A 16,486-nucleotide genomic window follows, 5' to 3' on the forward strand; every position below is an offset into this window, starting at 1 on the left:
CTGGTATTATAGGCGTGAGCCACCATGCCTGGCCTGAAGTCAGCGTTTTTAAAGAATTACATGAACAGAGCCACACAGCCAAAAGATACCTTCATTTTTCCTTTTTTTTTTTTTTTTTTTTTTTGGAGACAGGGTCTCACTCTTGTCACCCAGGCTGGAGTGCAGTGGCATGATCACAGCTCACTGCAGCCTCGAACTCCTGGGCCCAGGCAATCCTCCCACTTCAGCCTACCAAGCAGCTGGGACTACAGGTGTGTACCATCATGCCCTGCTAATTTTTTTTGTATTTTTTGTAGAGATAGGGTTTCACCATGTTGCCCAGGCTGGTCTTGAACTCCTGGGCTCAAGTGATCTGCCTGCCTTGGCCTCTGAAAGTGTTAGGATAAGAGGCATGAGCCAATGCACCCAGCCTTTAAATGATATTCTAAGAAGACTAGGCTGTTTTCTTTAGACTAAGAAGTGTGTGTGTGGAGGAAGGCCAGTATCACAGGATCAAAGATCAGACTCATTTTGTGATCAACACTGTTACATTCACTAGGTTTATCATAATTCAGTTCAGGCTTTTGTACTGTATCCACAAGATTATAAAATGGCTCATTAAAATTCAGATATATTTCCTCTGTTATTGACTTATAATCCACTTAGGTTAATAACTCTGGCAATAAAAAGGAAGTTTAGCTTATTTGGCAGTTAGTCTGAGTCGGTTCCTAGAAACTACCACTCATTAACGTCTTGGGTGATAAGAGCTCTGTTTAATTAATTACACAGAGTTATCTAGAAAATTCAGAAACATGATAAATTTACAACTTATCAGCTTCGAGTTCAGAAGTCCTATTTTCTGTTTCCCTAGTAGCATAAATCATTTTTTTAAAAATCCATACAAAATTTTAAGAATGGCCTCATATCATATGAAAAAATTAACTCGAGTAGATCAAAGACCTAAGCCTAAGAGTGAAAACTATAGAACTCTTAGTAGAAAACATAGAGGAAAAGTTTCATGACATTGGATTTGGCAATGACTTCTTGGATAGGATACCAAAAGCAAAGGCAACAAAAGTAAAAATAAACTGGACCACATCAAAATTTAAAACTTTTATGCATCAAAGGATATGATCTGGAGGGGAGTGAAAACTCAGATGGGGAGAAAATATTTGCAAATCCATATATCTAATATATGATTGATATCCTGAATACACTAAAAAAACTCCTACAACTCAACAACAAAAAAAAACCAATAAAAGTGGGTAAAATGGACTCAGGTATTTGGTGTAGGAAAAAAAAAAAAAAAGAGGCTGGGTTCAGTGGCTCATGCTTATAATCCCAGCACTTTGCAAGGCCGAGGCAATGGCTTGCTTCAGCCCAGGAGTTCAAGACCAGCCTGGGCAACATGGCAAAACCCCGTCTCTACAAAAAATTAACCAGGCATGGTAGCTTGCACCTGTAGTCCCAGCTACTCATGTGGCTGAGGTGGGAGGAACACTGGAGCTTGGGAGGCAGAGGTTGCAGTGAGCCGAGATTGTGCCACTGCACTCCAACTTGGGCGATAGAGCAAGACCCTGTCTCGAAAAAAAAAAAAAAAAAAAAAAAGAAAAGAAAAAAGAAAAAAGAGAGACAAAAAGAAAAGAAAGAAAAATAAAAAAGATTTTTGAAAATGGGCAAACCTGGCTGGGCATCGTGGCTCACGTGTGTAATCCCAGCACTTTGGGAGGCCAAGGCAGGCAGATTGCCCGAGGTCAGGCATTCAAGACCAGCCTGGCCAAAAGTGGTGAAACCCCATCTCTACTAAAAATACAAAAATTAGCCAGGCGTGGTGGTGTGTGCCTGTAATCCCGGCTACTCAGGAGGCTGAGCAAGAGAATCACTTGAACTCGGGAGGCGGAGGTTTCAGTGAGCCGAGATTGCACCACTGCACTCTGGCCTGGGAGATGGAGCAAGACTCTTGTCTCAAAAAAACAAACAAAAAGGGCAAACCCAATAAGCACATAAAAAGATGTTCAACATCTCTAATCATTAAGGACTTCAACTCAAAACTAAATGAGATACCACTTTATATACATTAGGATGACAACTATCAAAAAAAAAAAAAAGAAAAAAAAAAACCCAGAAACTAACAAGCGTTAGTGAGGATGTACAGAAATTGGAAACTTCATGTACTGCAAAAAACCATAAAATTGAGTAACCGCTGTAGAAAATAGTTTGTCAGTTCCTTAAAAAGTTAAAACATAGAATTACCGTATGATCCAACAAGTCTACTCCTAGTATATACCCAAAAGAATTAAAAACAGAGACTAAAATAGATATTTGTACACCCATGTTCACAGCAGATTAGTCACAAGAGCCAAAAGGTGGAAACAACTCAAATATCCATCAACAGATAAATGGATAAACAAAATGTGGCATATGCACACAATGGAATATTATTCAGCCTTTAAAAGGAATGAAATCCTGATATGTACTACAACAAGGATAAAAGTTGAAGACACTATGTGTAAAATAAACCAGACACAAAAGGACAAATATTGTATGGTTCTATTTATGTGAGGTACCTAGAATAGGCAAATAGAGAAAAAAGTAGAAAAAAGGTTACCAGGGGCTGAAGAGAGGTGGAAATTGGGAGTTATTGTTTAACGTGTACTGAATTTCTGTTTGGGATTTAAAAAAGACAGATCTGCAAATAGATAGTGGTGATGGTTATACAACATCATGAATGGGTCGGATGCAGTGGCTCATCTGTAATCCCAGTGCTTTGGGAGGTGGAGGCAAGAGGACTGCTTGAGCCCAGGACTTCGAGGCTACGGTAAGCTATGATCATGCTACTGTACTCCAGCCTGGGTGGCAAGACTGCCATCTCTTAAAAAAGAAAACAATCTGTACTTAATACCACTGGACTGTACTTAATACCACTGGACTGTACACTTAAAAACTGCTAAAATGGCCGGGCGCGGTGGCTCACACCTGTAATCCCAGCACTCTGGGAGGCTGAGGGGGGTGGATCACGAGGTCAGGAGTTCAAGACCATACTGGCCAATATGGTGACACCCCATCTCTACTAAAAATACAAAAATTAGCCCGGCATGGTGGTGCACACCTGTAGTTCCAGCTACTCGGGAGGCTGAGACAGACGCATCACTTGAACTCAGGAGATGGAGGTTGAAGTGAGCCAAGATTGTACCACTGCATTCCAGCCTGGGAGACAGAGCAAGACTCTGTCTCAAAAAAAAAAAAAAAAAAAAAGTTAAAATGGTAAAATTTTATGTTATGTATATTGTACCACAATTTTTTTTTTTATTAAGTACTAAGGATGGGCTTGGGCCAGAGGCCTTCTACATTTATCTTGGCAATAGAGCAGTGGCATACATGGAATGAAGCCCAGAGCCAACCAGCAGTACACACATACTAGACAAACACAGGCAGTTCAACACTGCTGGGCAGGATACACTGTTGCCCTGAGTTTAGGACAAGGGACTTATATCCAAAAATTGCTTCAAGTCCTCTTAAGGCTCGGCTTCCTGGCTTCCTCTCAAGCACCCCATCTGTCCGCAAGAATAGAAACAGACAGCCTGAACAGCTGAAAGAAGTCCAATACCAGGGGCTGCGTGCTGGCAAGCTACTAGTCAGAGGCTGAGGACTTCAGCAGTGCCAAAGCCCTATTCTCACAGGGTCAATGAATCTGCAAAGACATTCATCTTTTTCTCTCCTCCTCTTTAAATCATTTTATTGGGTATAGTATACATAAGAAAGGGCACATCATAAGAAACAATGATTTTCTTTTAAAGTCTATAAAAAATTTATGTTCAGTAATCTCAAGTGCATCTCTCTGTAAGTTGAGAGTTTTAAAAATAAAATTACTTCAGCACAAACAACATTTTCTTAACTGCCAAATGTTAAATGATTTCTTTTATATTTTTCCCCAAGTGGAAGGGGTAATTATAGCTACCACAAAACTCAAGTTGTATATTAGACAGTCAACACTGCAATAAGACTGTTTAACAATGACCAGAATTACCAAATTATGCTAACATAGTCTTACAAGAAAAAATAAGGTGTTATCCCCAATTCCTCACTTTCTCTCATTCTCTACATCCCTTCCAAGTCAACTCAAAGCAACTCACCCATATTCAAAACATACACTCTACCTGCTCACTTCACTTTGTTAAAATTACCTCTATTTCCATGCTGTTATCTCACCTGGACCACTGTGAGAGCCCAGTAAGTGGCCTCCTGCTTTCACTTTTTCCCCCCTACAATACTGATTTTTATTAGTTATCCCTAGGTTTGACAAACAAGTTTTGGAACACATTATAATAAAAAAAGTTTTTAAAGGACGGGACCTGTCATAAATGAGAAACAGAGATGGAAATGTGGAATGGAGATTGTGAGATGTCCACGTAAACTCATTTCTACTATTTTTTGGAGTGGAATATTAATATTGGCTCCATTCATTTCTGAACACCTCATCTTATTAAGAGAATGAAGGACAACGGTTTTTCTTTTTGTTGTTTTATATTTTGTTTTTCCTTGAAATCCCATTTACCTAATTACCATCACATGGAGGTTTCGAGGCAAAAGAGAATTGCTTTTAATGTGCAGAAAAGCAATTCCAACCTTAGTGATATTTCCCCCCCGGGATTTCAGTATCCTAGTACTGAGATCCCAGAAATCCATTCTCCATAGGTGAATCAAGGCAATCCTATTAGAACATAAGTCGCATCACATCTTTCCTTGTTTAAAACCCTCTAATGGCTTCCCATTACACTTAAAATTCTTAACAACGCTAATTTCTTGCCTTGGCTGCTCCCTCTGCCTGTATTTTGTGCCCCCAGATCTTCCTGGGGCTGCCTCCTTCTTGTCATTCAAAGCTCAGCTCACCTCAGAGAAGAAATCTTCCTTCACTCAAATTAAAGTAAAGCCACTTACTTTGAGGTGGGGTCTGGGCATCTTAATTTCTTTTTAAGCTCCTCAGGTGAGTCTGACATATAGTGATGCTTTGAATCACTAGCTAAGTGAATCTTCCTTTTGCTTATAATAGCTTTTCTGCCAATTTACTTCTTGCTATGTCTTACTGACAGCGGGCTGAAAAAATGGAAAACCAACATTGTGGGAGGTGGTGAGAAAGAAATGGCAATCACTAGGGACTTGTACTAAATTACTGCCAAAGGGGCCGGGTGCAGTGGCTCACTCCTGTAATCCCAGCACTTTGGGAGGCCCAGGCGGGTGGATCACCTGAGGTCGGGGGTTCGAGACCAGCCTGACCAACATGGAGAAACCCCGTCTCTACTAAAAATACAAAATTAGTTGGGCATGGTGGTGCACGCCTGTAATCCCAGCTACTCAGGAGGCTGAGGCAGGGGAATTGCTTGAACCTGGGAGGCAGAGATTGCGGTGAGAGCCACTGCACTCCAGCCTGGGCAACAAGAGTGAGACTTCATCTCAAAAAAAAAAAAAAAAATCACTGCCAAAGGTCACGTGCGTGTGTGTATGCATGTATGAGTGTGTGTTTGAGACAAGGTCTCACTCTGTCACCCAGGCTGGAGTGGAATGGTGTGATCTTGGCTCACTGCAATCTCCGCCTCCTGGGTTCAAGCGATTCTCATTCCTCAGCCTCCCAAGTAGCTGGGATTGCAGGTGCATGCCACCACACCCAGCCCCAGCTAATATTTTTGTATTTTTTGGTAGAGACAGAGTTTCACCATGTTGGCCAGGCTGGTCTCAAACTCCTGACCTCAAGTGATCCACCTGCCTCAGCCTCCCACAGTGCCAGGATTACAGGCATGAGTCACTGCGCCCAGCCATACATCTATGCATTAAATGCAAAGATATGTTCATAAACTCTAGAGAATCCATCCTGCCTGTATCAACTTTTTTGTTGTTCTTATTTCATGATTCTCAGCTCTGGATCAGAGAGTTTACGATGTTGGAAAAATCATATGTAAATGTTACCTCTTAAGAACTGCCTTCTTCAACTTCCTGGGTAAAGATAGCCATTCCATCTTTTGAGCTTTGGTAAGGCTCTTCCAACTCTGATATAATTTCTTACACTAATTATTAACAACTTTCTTTCACTGTGAGCTCCATAAGATAATGAACTTGTCTGTATTGTTCACTGATACTTCCTCAACTCCTATGTAGTGTCTGACACATAGGAGATGCTTTATAGTGAGTTATGGGATTTATCCACTCAAGAAATATTAACTGAACACCATGTGCCGGGAGGCATCCAAGACTGTGAGGATGCAGCAATTAAAAAAAAAAATCTTTGTCCTCTTAAATGCTAATCTGGAGCACTGACAAGATTAATAAGTAAAATAGCATGCTAGGTAGTAATAAGTAACAAGAAGAAAAACAACTAAAGTAACAAAAGGCAGACCAGCAGTTGTTGACAAATTGTGGATGACTGTAAAGGGATATAGTCCCCATTTAGGGGCCGAGGAACGTGTTCTGGTTCTTGACTGTAGTGGTGTTTTCACAGACATGTACACCAGCCAAAATTAATCAAATTGTACACTTTAAATAGTTTATCGTATTATACATTGTAAATTGTAAATATAAAACACAAAGCAGGACATGGAGAACTCTTTTAGAGAGGTAGCTGGTGAAGGCCTAATGAGAAGGTGATTAAAAAAAACAAAGGACTTTAAGGAAGTGAAAAGGCTAGCCATAACTGGAGTAAGACAAATTGAGAAAGAGGCAAGAGCAAGTATACAGGTCTTGAAGATCCCTGGAATGTTTCAGAAATTAGCAACAAGGCCAGTGGGTCTAGCTAGAGTAGACAAAGTAAGGGAGAGAACCATTAATCTGACTGACATAGAAAGCCACTGGAGTGAACTGGGAAGCCATGAATATATTTTCTGAGTTATGCATTAACAGTTATTCTGGATGCTGTGTGTTGAAAACAGACTGAAAAGCAGAGACATCGGTTAGGAGGATATTATAATCTAGGAGAGAGGTGATGGTGATCTAAACAAAGCAGTTGGGGGTGGTGAGAAGTGTTCAAATTTTACATATATTTAAAAAATAGACCCAGCAAGATTTGATGGTGGAATGGATATGGGTAGGAGAAAACAAAAAGATATGAACTGGAAAAATGGAGGTGCCACTAACTGAGATGAGAAAAAATGCAGGGGGAACAGGTTTTGGAGATATATGAGGAACTTAGTTTTGGGCATATTCAATTTTTGATACCTTTTACACATTTAAGTGAAGATCTCAAGTACGTTATAAATATGTATCTGAAATTTAGGGGAGAAATCCAGTTTGGAGATATACATTTGGGAGTTATTACCATACAGATGGTATTTAAATGCAAGGAATTACATGAGATCAACTAGGAAGTGAGTTGTAAAAAGGAAGAAAAGAAGATCGAGGACAGAGTTCAAGGGTACACCAGCATTTAGATGTTGTGAGGATTAGAAGGAAGCTGCAAAAGAGATTTTAAAAGAAAAAAAAAAAGAGCTAGAAGGCTAGCAGGAAAATCAGGCAAATGTGGTATTCTGGAAGACAAATATTTCAAAGACAAGGTAATTCAAGTATGTCAAATGTTGATTATGGATCCAGTAACTAAAATCTCAAGACTATTATTTAAAATGAGAATAAATGCAAAAACATTATATCAATTTTAAAGGAAAGACTTGGCCAAGAAAAAGAAGTACTGTATTAACAGTACAGCAGTCTAATCTTCAATACATCAAAAATATTAAATATCATTTATTACAATCCTTATGTAAAGCATTCCCAAAAATTTCTACTTTTCAACTGGTAAGTTATCAATAACTGAATACTTCTCATTTTAATGTTTTCAAAACTAAAAAGCATTAAACTTACATTTTTATTTCACTAGTTACTACAAGTATTTCACTAGCCATTCACTAGAATTCATAAGAATAGTCCTTTCACTATTCATTATAACTAGTAATGTTTTTAAAAGGGGTTTTTCTTAGTTTTTTTATTTTTTATTTTATTTTGGTAAAACATTCCCTTCTCCACAAAGTATTTTTACAAATAGCTAATTCAGAGTTAGTTTGAATTTCAATAATAAGTTTTGGATTTTCATGGATTTTTTTAACAAGTGTGTGAAAGCAAAAATGTTAACAACTTTCTAAGAAAACAAAATTTCTTTTTTTTTTTTTTTTTTTTTTTTTTTGAGACAGTCTCACTCTGTTGCCCAGGCTGGAGTACAGTGGTGTGATCTCGCCTCACTGCAACCTCTGCCTCCCAGTAACCTCTGCCTCCCAGTTCAAGCGATTCTCCTACCTCAGCCTCCCGAGTAGCTGGGACTACAGGCATGTGCCACTATGCCTGGCAAACTTTTGTATTTTTAGTAGAGACTGGGTTTTACCAAGTTGGCCAGGCTGATCTCAAACTCCTGACCTCAGGTGATCTGCCTGCCTCAGTCACCCAAAGTGCTGGGATTACAGGCATGAGCCACCATGCCCAGTCTTATTCTTTCTTTTTTCTGTTATAAACTTTAAGCATTGCCTTCTATAAATTATACCTTTAAATTCAACTGTAAGTTGAAGACCATAACTTTAGAACACAAACTATTATGGAACACTTCTTAGAGCTACAAAAAGAGTTGACTCATTCAGAATTAAAGTTTAAGTAAAGTCCATGTTCTAAATCTGATATAAAATACGAAATGGAAAATTCCTTTATCTGTTTTTTTTAAAAGTATTCTAGACTGGGCCCGGTGGCTCACACCTGTAATCCCAACACTTTGGGAGGCCGAGGTGGGCGTATCACTTGAGGTCAGGAGTTCAAGACCAGCCTGGCCAACATGGTAAAATGCTGTCTCTACTAAAAATGCAAAAATTAGCCAGGTGTGGTGGTGCATGCCTGTAGTGCCAGCTACTTGGGAGGCTGAGGCAGGAGAATCGCTTGAGCATGGGAGGCAGAGGTTGCAGTGAGCCAAGAGCATGCCACTGCACTCCAGCCTGGGCAACAGAGGGAGACTCAGTAAGTAAGTAAGTAAATAAATAAATAAACAAACAAATAAATAATGTATTCTAAACTGATTTAAGTATCTTCAAGCTGTTAAATTTTATCAATCCCTACTGACAAATGATAGTTGAATGTCTTATCAGAAAACTAGTTTCACTAATTTTTTGGAGGCTTTCCTTTAGTACATTATTAAAAGTAAAAATCAACCTTAAATACAAGAATTATCAGAAACAAATCTGTATTGCTTGCATTACAGCTTATATAACCAAGCACGATATCTGTTCCCCTTGGTAGATATTTGGAGTAAGACAACATGATCTCAAAATGGTCACTGAATGTTGATAGCAGATAGCTGTGGTGACATTCCTCAGGCTTGTGAAGCTACAATGGTACATGACCAAGCTCAGTATAAACTGATTTTATTTATTTACTTATTTATTTATTTAGAAACAAGGTCTCTCTCTCACTCTGTCACCCAGGCTGGAGGGTAGTGGCGCAATCACAGCTCACTGGAGCCTCGACCTCCTGGGCACAAGGGATCTTCACTCTACCGAGTAGCTTGGATTACAGACATGCACTATCACATCTGGCTAATTTTCATGTTTTCTGTAGAGACGGGGTCTCGCCATGTTGATCAAGCTGGTCTCAAACACCTGGGCTCAAGTAACCTGCCTCCCTCAACCTCTCAAAGTGCTGGTATTACAGGTGTGAGCCACTGCGCCCAGACATAAACGGATTATTTATAGATTTTAGCAGATTCTTACTCCTTATTTACTAGCTAGAATTACAAAAGGAGATCAGTGTATAGTTATGCATAGCTTAACGATGAGGATACCTTCTGAGAAATGTGCCATTAGGTGATTCATTGTGTGAACATGAGAGTGTACTTACACAAACCTAGATGGTGTAGCTTGCTATACACCTAGGTTATATGGTATAGCCTATTGCTTCTAGGCTATAAACCTGTACAGGGCATTACTGTACTGAATACTGTAGACAACTGCAACACAATGATAAGTATTATATTCGTGTAACTAAACATATCTAAATATAGAAAAGATACCTTAAAAATACAGTATTATCATCTTATGGGACAACTATCCTATATGTGATCCATCAGTGACTGAAATGTCATTATGCAGAGCATGATTGTATTTAGTTTATTTCAAAAGAAATTTAGAAATTAAAAATAAACGAATACCTTCCCTTGAGATTAGAGGTTTATCGATATTTCAGACAAAATTGCTGGGTTTTTAATATACAGCCCAACCTATTTTGATTCTGTAATGTATGGTCAGTGAATATCCCCCTCATCTAATTGCTTATAAATGACAGGAGTGAGCATGTGAGTTGGTTAGAAAAAACAACTAGATCAGAAAATATAAAAATCTGTCTTCCTCTACAGGTCTGCTGAAAACTCAACCCAAAACTGGAGAAGTGCTTGAACTAAAACTTACTTAAGAAAAGGCAATAACATTTGCCATTAATAAATAAATTAAAAAACAATAAAGAAAAAAGTTTTATATTTTGGGATCTCCACATGCAGGGCATCTTAAAATGTATGTGCAAGAACAATTCAGTACTAAATGGTTCAGTACTGAGACTAAGTCTAAATGTTTCCTCACAAAATGTCCTTTTGGCCTTGAAGGACAAGAAGTCATAAAAGAAAACCCAATACATTTTTATAAAATACCCAAATTCAAGCCTAAAAAGAAGAAATAAGCATAATGAGGCTCTGCTAAAGGTATACATTACCATCCCTTCTCTCCAGTTTGTGTTTAAAAAAAAGAAAACGCTTCTATCATAATCTCTACTGAAGTTCCAGGAAAGGAAAACACAACAAAGGTGTTAGGTGAGCAAATATAAAACATTTCTAAGGACATATGCCAGATTCCTACAGTCCTCATGGCTCAGATCTCACAGTGATTTATGGCCAAATATGACAGGATTTCAGTCTCATAAGCAAAGCACTTGATGTTCATCTTTTGGATATAAAATATTCACCTTAAAGCTTTCTGCATGTTTTTACAATTGAATCATGTTTTATTTTTGCAAAATTTTTACTTCTGTTGGAAAAAACATTCACTACAAGCAAAGTAATTGGGTCAGTAGTTCCTACCCATTTTCTCTAGCTTTGCAGATTTCCATTAAGGTATACTGCCTTAGTTATTTCTCTATTACTCTGGCTTCCTCATATCTCAAAGGATATTGCAATATATACTGTGGTTTAGAAAACAAGGTTATGTATGTACTTGGCTGCCGATTTTCAAATGTACTTTTTAGACCAAAGAAAAGTAATACAGACAAACTGAACAGGAGAGAGAAATTTAAATAGGGAGTGAGGGAAACGAAAGAAACCCACCTTCACTAGTTCCTGAATAAATAATCTCAAGCACTCTACAAATTACATCAAGTACAAGCAATATGCCAACATATATTGAATTCTTGTAAAAATACGATACCAAGTTCTATTAACACATCAAATCCAATTATTTTGGCTACCTTTAACACAGTGGTTCTCAACCCTGGATACTGAAATCATCTGGGGAGCTTTAAAGAATAATGATACCTATGTTCCATCCCCACAGATTCTTATGTAATTGGCTGGGGGTAAGGCCTGAGCATCAAAATGTTTAAAGCTCTGAATGTGATTCTTACGTGTGACCATGGCTGAAAACTACTGCTTTAAAATAATATAAACTGAAGACAGTATTTTAGTTGCCCTGGGGTACACAGATAGACATACACACACACCAGAGTTCAACAAAAACCTGGTCACCCTTCTTGGAAGCAACTTCTTGATATCCTGGGATCGTTAATTCTCTCACAAGTTCATCCAATGTCAGCAGTGTGAAAACAATTTTGAGATGGGTGCCTATAGGTGTTCTAAAAATTGGGAACTTGATTTAGTAGAGTATTTCATAAATAACACTAACCTAGAAGCTGGCATAAGTACTAACCAAGGATCCAGTTCTCACAAAAACATTTCCTGTAGGATGTAGGCTGTATATTTTACTGCCAGTCTAGGTTCTATTATTGTTTACTTTATTCTTTACAACTTTTCTTGACTTCATATATTTGTATTAAAAAAGGATTTTATAGGCCGGGTGCGGTGGCTCATGCCTGTAATCCCAGCACTTTGGGAGGCCGAGGTGGGTGGATCACAAGGTCAGGAGTTCAAGACCAGCCTGGCCAAGATGGTGAAACCCCCATCTCTACTAAAAATACAAAAAATAAGCCAGGCGCAGTGGCAGGCACCTGTAATCCCAGCTACTCGGGAGGCTGAGGCAGGAGAACCACTTGAACTCGGAGGGCGGAGGTTGCAGTGAGCTGAGATTGTGCCACTGCACTCCAGCCTGGGTGACAGAGTAAGACTCCATCTCAAAAAACAAATAAAAAGGATTTTATGGGCTAAAGTGCAACATCAATCATTTTCATTGTGACTACATCTTTACTACTTTGAAGTATGTGATGTACAATAAACTGTACATAATAAAGTGTACAACTTTATAAGTTTTGACATATGTATACAATCATTGCCACACTTTTTTCCTTTTTCTTTTTTTTTTTTCTTAGACACAGTCTTACTCTGTCACCAAGGCTACAGTGAAGTGATCCGATCTTGGCTTGCTGCAACCTCCGCCTTCCGGGCTCAAGTGATTTTTGTGCCTCAGACTCCTAAGTAGCTGGAACTACAGACACACACCACCACACACGGCTAATTTTTTGTATTTTTAGTAGAGACAGGGTTTCACCATGTTGGCCAGGGTGGTCTCAAACTCCTGACCTCGAATGATCTGCCTGCCTCAGCTTCCCAAAGTGCTGGGATTACAGAAGCGAGCAACCTGTAACCTAGAAACCTATGACAGTATTAACGAAATAATATCATAGCTTTCTAGGAGTCTTAAAATAGATATGTTTTCATATTCCTGCCCAAATGTTAAATACAGACAAAATGAAATAAGCACTGCTGGCAGGATGAAAACTAAATAGCCGATATAAATAGCTGGTAAAACTTAGATATCCAAGTGTACTTATTAAATTTTTCTAATCTGTTGGATGTGTGTGTGTGTGTGTGTGTGTGTGTGTGTATAAAAATATCTGTTACATAATATAATGGTTAAGAGAATAGACGAGTTTTTTTTCGCTTTTTTTTTTTGAGACGGAGTCTCGCTCTGTCACCCAGGCTGGAGTGCAGTGGCACAATCTCGGCTCACTGCAAGCTCCGCCTCCCAGGTTCACACCATTCTCCTGCCTCAGACTCCCCAGTAGCTGGGATTACAGGCGCCCACCACCACGCCCAGCTAATTTTTTTGTGTTTTTAGTAGAGATGGGGTTTCACCATGTTAGCCAGGATGGTCTCGATCTCCTGATCTCGTGATCCACCCGCCTTGGCCTCCCAAAGTGCTGGGATTACAGGCATGAGCCACCACACCCGGCCTGGTTTTTTTTTTGTTGTTTTTTTTTTGAGACAGAGCCTCACTGTTGCCCAGACTGGAGTGCAGTGGCACCATCTCAGCTGACAGCAACCTCTGCCTCCCGGGTTCAAGTGATTCTCCTGCCTCAGCCTCCTGAGTAGCTGGGATTACAGGTGCCTGCCACCATGCCCAGCTAATTTTTGTATTTTTAGTAGAGATGGGGCTTCCCCATGTTGGCCAGGCTGGTCTCGATCTCCTGACCTCAGATGATACACCTGCCTCAGCCTCCCAAAGTGCTGGGATTACAGGTATGAGCCACCATGCCCAGCAAGAGAACTGACTTTAGGATCAGACAAAGTAGTCAACAAGTACAAGTAGCACTACTTTATAATAACTGAATAAAAGGTACTCCAAATTTAAAATTTTTCTTTTTTTGCGACAGGGTCTCCCACCCAGGCTGGAGTACAGTAATGTGATTCCTGCTCACTGCAACCTCCACCTCCCAGGATGAAGCGATTCTCCTGCCTCAGCCTCCTGAGTAACTGGGATTACAGGTGCCCGCCACCAGGCCTGGCAATTTTTTGTTGTTGTTGTTGCTTTGTTTTGTTTTTGTATTTTTAGTAGAAGAGATGGGGTTTTACCATGTTGGCCAGGCTGGTCTTGAACTCCTGACCTCAAATGATCCACCTGCCTTGGCCTTCCAAAGTGCTGGGATTACAGAGATGAGCCACTGCGCCCAGCCAAAAATTTTTAATGAATTTTTTTTTTTTTTTCCTGGTGGAATCTCGCTCTTGTCACCCAGGCTGGAGTGCAGTGGCTCGATCTCAGCTCAATGCAACCTCCACCTCCCGGATTCAAGCGATTCCCCTGCCTCAGCCTCCCAAGTAGCTGGGATTATAGGCGCCTGCCACCATGCCTGGCTAATTTTTGTATTTTTAGTAGAGACAAGGTTTCACCATGTTGGCCAGGCTGGTCTCAAAGTGATCACCCACCTTGGCCTCCCAGTGTTGGGATTACAGGCTTGAGCCACTGTGCTCGGGCTGAATTATCTTTTATTAATTAAAAAATTTTTTTTCTTGAGACAGAGTTTCGCTCTTATTGCCCAGGCTGGAGTGCAATGGCAAGATCTCGGCTCACCGCAACCTCCACCTCCTGGGTTCAAGCGATTCTCGTGCCTCAGCCTCCCGAGTAGCTAGGATTACAGGCATGTGCCACCATACCCAGCTAATTTTGTATTTTTAGTAGAGATGGGGTTTCTCCATGTTGGTCAGGTTGGCCTCGAACTCCTGACCTCAGGTGATCCGCCCGCCTCAGCCTCCCAAAGTGCTGGGATTACAGGCATAAGCCACCGTGCCAGGCCCTGATTTATCTTTTAAATTAAAATTAAAGTCAGTACAGAACTGCAAACACTGAAAAATCTAAAGAAACTATAAAAGAAAATATGTAAGAAAATCTGACAGCTCATCAAGTAAGAAATAAATTTCTGTTGTAGGATATAATAGAAGCACTTATTTGATTATTTATCTGAAAATGAATGTGATTAGCTAATTCATTGACCTGGGTTTTCTCTTCCTAATTACCAGTCTCTTTTTTTTTTCCCCAAAGACATAAGCCAGATCATTAAAAGTCTGAGCTGGCAGTCATCTGGAACACAAAGTGAATGACTTCAAGAAAAACCATATAGACATTAAAATTATCTGCTATAATGACTGCTGTAACTGTTGGGAAAAGAAGCACTGTACGTAAGATTAAACTGAGAATTATTTGTGACCTCAAGGACAGAGATGGCACATTTAGGGGCCTTTACAAACAATGTATTAATGTAAATTAAGATACATTGCCTCCTATACCTGACTGATTATTAAAGATGACTGGATGAGATTGTGTTGTTTAATCCAAATTCTTGGTCTTTATTTATTATCTCTATTATTGCCTTGGAAATTCTGACCAAACGCCAAGGATTTTGAGATCTAACCAAATGCAGTAGTGGTCAACTTCTGAACAATCACATTATTGGCCCATTCCGTTCTTCTGAGACAGCTGCCAGGACCCTGAGGCTAGTTTCCAGACTCTGTCCACAAGTGAGAGTATCCAAATTTTCAGATGATTCTACCTCTGAAAAAGGATTCTAGGAAACAGTGTCTTTTCCTGTTGCTGTTATTGCATAAAATCAAGCTGAATAGACAAGCTAACATGTAGTGAAAAATACAGTTTACAAAGGAAAATTGACTTAAGTTTAACTCACCTGTCCATATTTGCCTAATTCCAGCTCTATAATGGCAACAGGCGTGTGTATTTGAGCTGAGTGCCTTGACTGAGACTTGCCATCAACTCTCCAGCTCAGGCCCCGAAGCCCGCTATTCCAGCGGCTCTGGTTCATGAGGCTCTCACGGATTTTTGTCTTGTGGCTCTTCCAGAATTTGGAAATGACAGCAGCTTGGTCAGATGAGATCCCACCTTGCTTTTTGGTTTGAGCAGTCAAGAATGCCTCCAGCTGGTTGAAATCCATGTCTGCAGACGCAATAGACTATAAAGATGACAGAAAAAGCAAAAAATTTGAATTTAGTAGGTAATTAGAAAAAGATAGCTTCTTAACTACAGATCATATTTTGAGTGACTCTTCAATCACTGAAATAGCCCAGACACAATGGCTCGCGCCTGTAATCTCAGCACTTTGGGAGGCAGAGGCGAGATTACTTGAGGTTAGGAGTTAGAGACCAAACTGGCCAACATGGTGAAACCCTGTCTCTACTAAAACTACAAAAATTAGCTAGGCATGGTTGTGCGTGGTATATATGCAATAACAGCAATCTCAGCTACTCAGGAGGCTGAGGCACAAGAATCGCTTCAACCGGGAGGCAGAGAGTGCAGTGAGCCAAAATTGCGCCACTGCACTCCAGCCTGGGTGACAGAGAGAGAACCTGTCTCGAAAAAAAAAAAAAAAAAAAAAATCACTGAAATAAACTTTAATAAAAGGTCATCAAGGGATAGTAAAGAGGCCAGGTACGGTGTGGCTCACACCTGTAATCCCAGCACTTTGCGAAGCTGAGGTGGGCAGATCAGAAATTCGAGACCAGCCTGGCCAAAACAGTGAAACCCTGTTTTTCTACTAAAAATACAAAATTGGCCGG

General features: G+C 39.9%; 1 protein-coding gene across 2 annotated transcripts in view; it reads right to left on the bottom strand.

The window, feature by feature from the left end:
• LOC100606991 (COMM domain-containing protein 1) overlaps window positions 1-16,486 on the bottom strand; it is a 143,813-nt gene that overhangs the window by 120,364 nt on the left and 6,963 nt on the right. For both annotated transcript variants that reach the window (XM_003262436.4, XM_030827431.1), the window contains exon 2: window positions 15,601-15,882. In XM_003262436.4, the coding sequence (XP_003262484.2) occupies window positions 15,601-15,882 (282 nt within the window). The remainder of the gene's footprint in view (window positions 1-15,600; window positions 15,883-16,486) is intronic.

Source organism: Nomascus leucogenys, chromosome 14 (assembly GCF_006542625.1).
Source record: "Nomascus leucogenys isolate Asia chromosome 14, Asia_NLE_v1, whole genome shotgun sequence".
NCBI lineage: Eukaryota > Metazoa > Chordata > Mammalia > Primates > Hylobatidae > Nomascus > Nomascus leucogenys.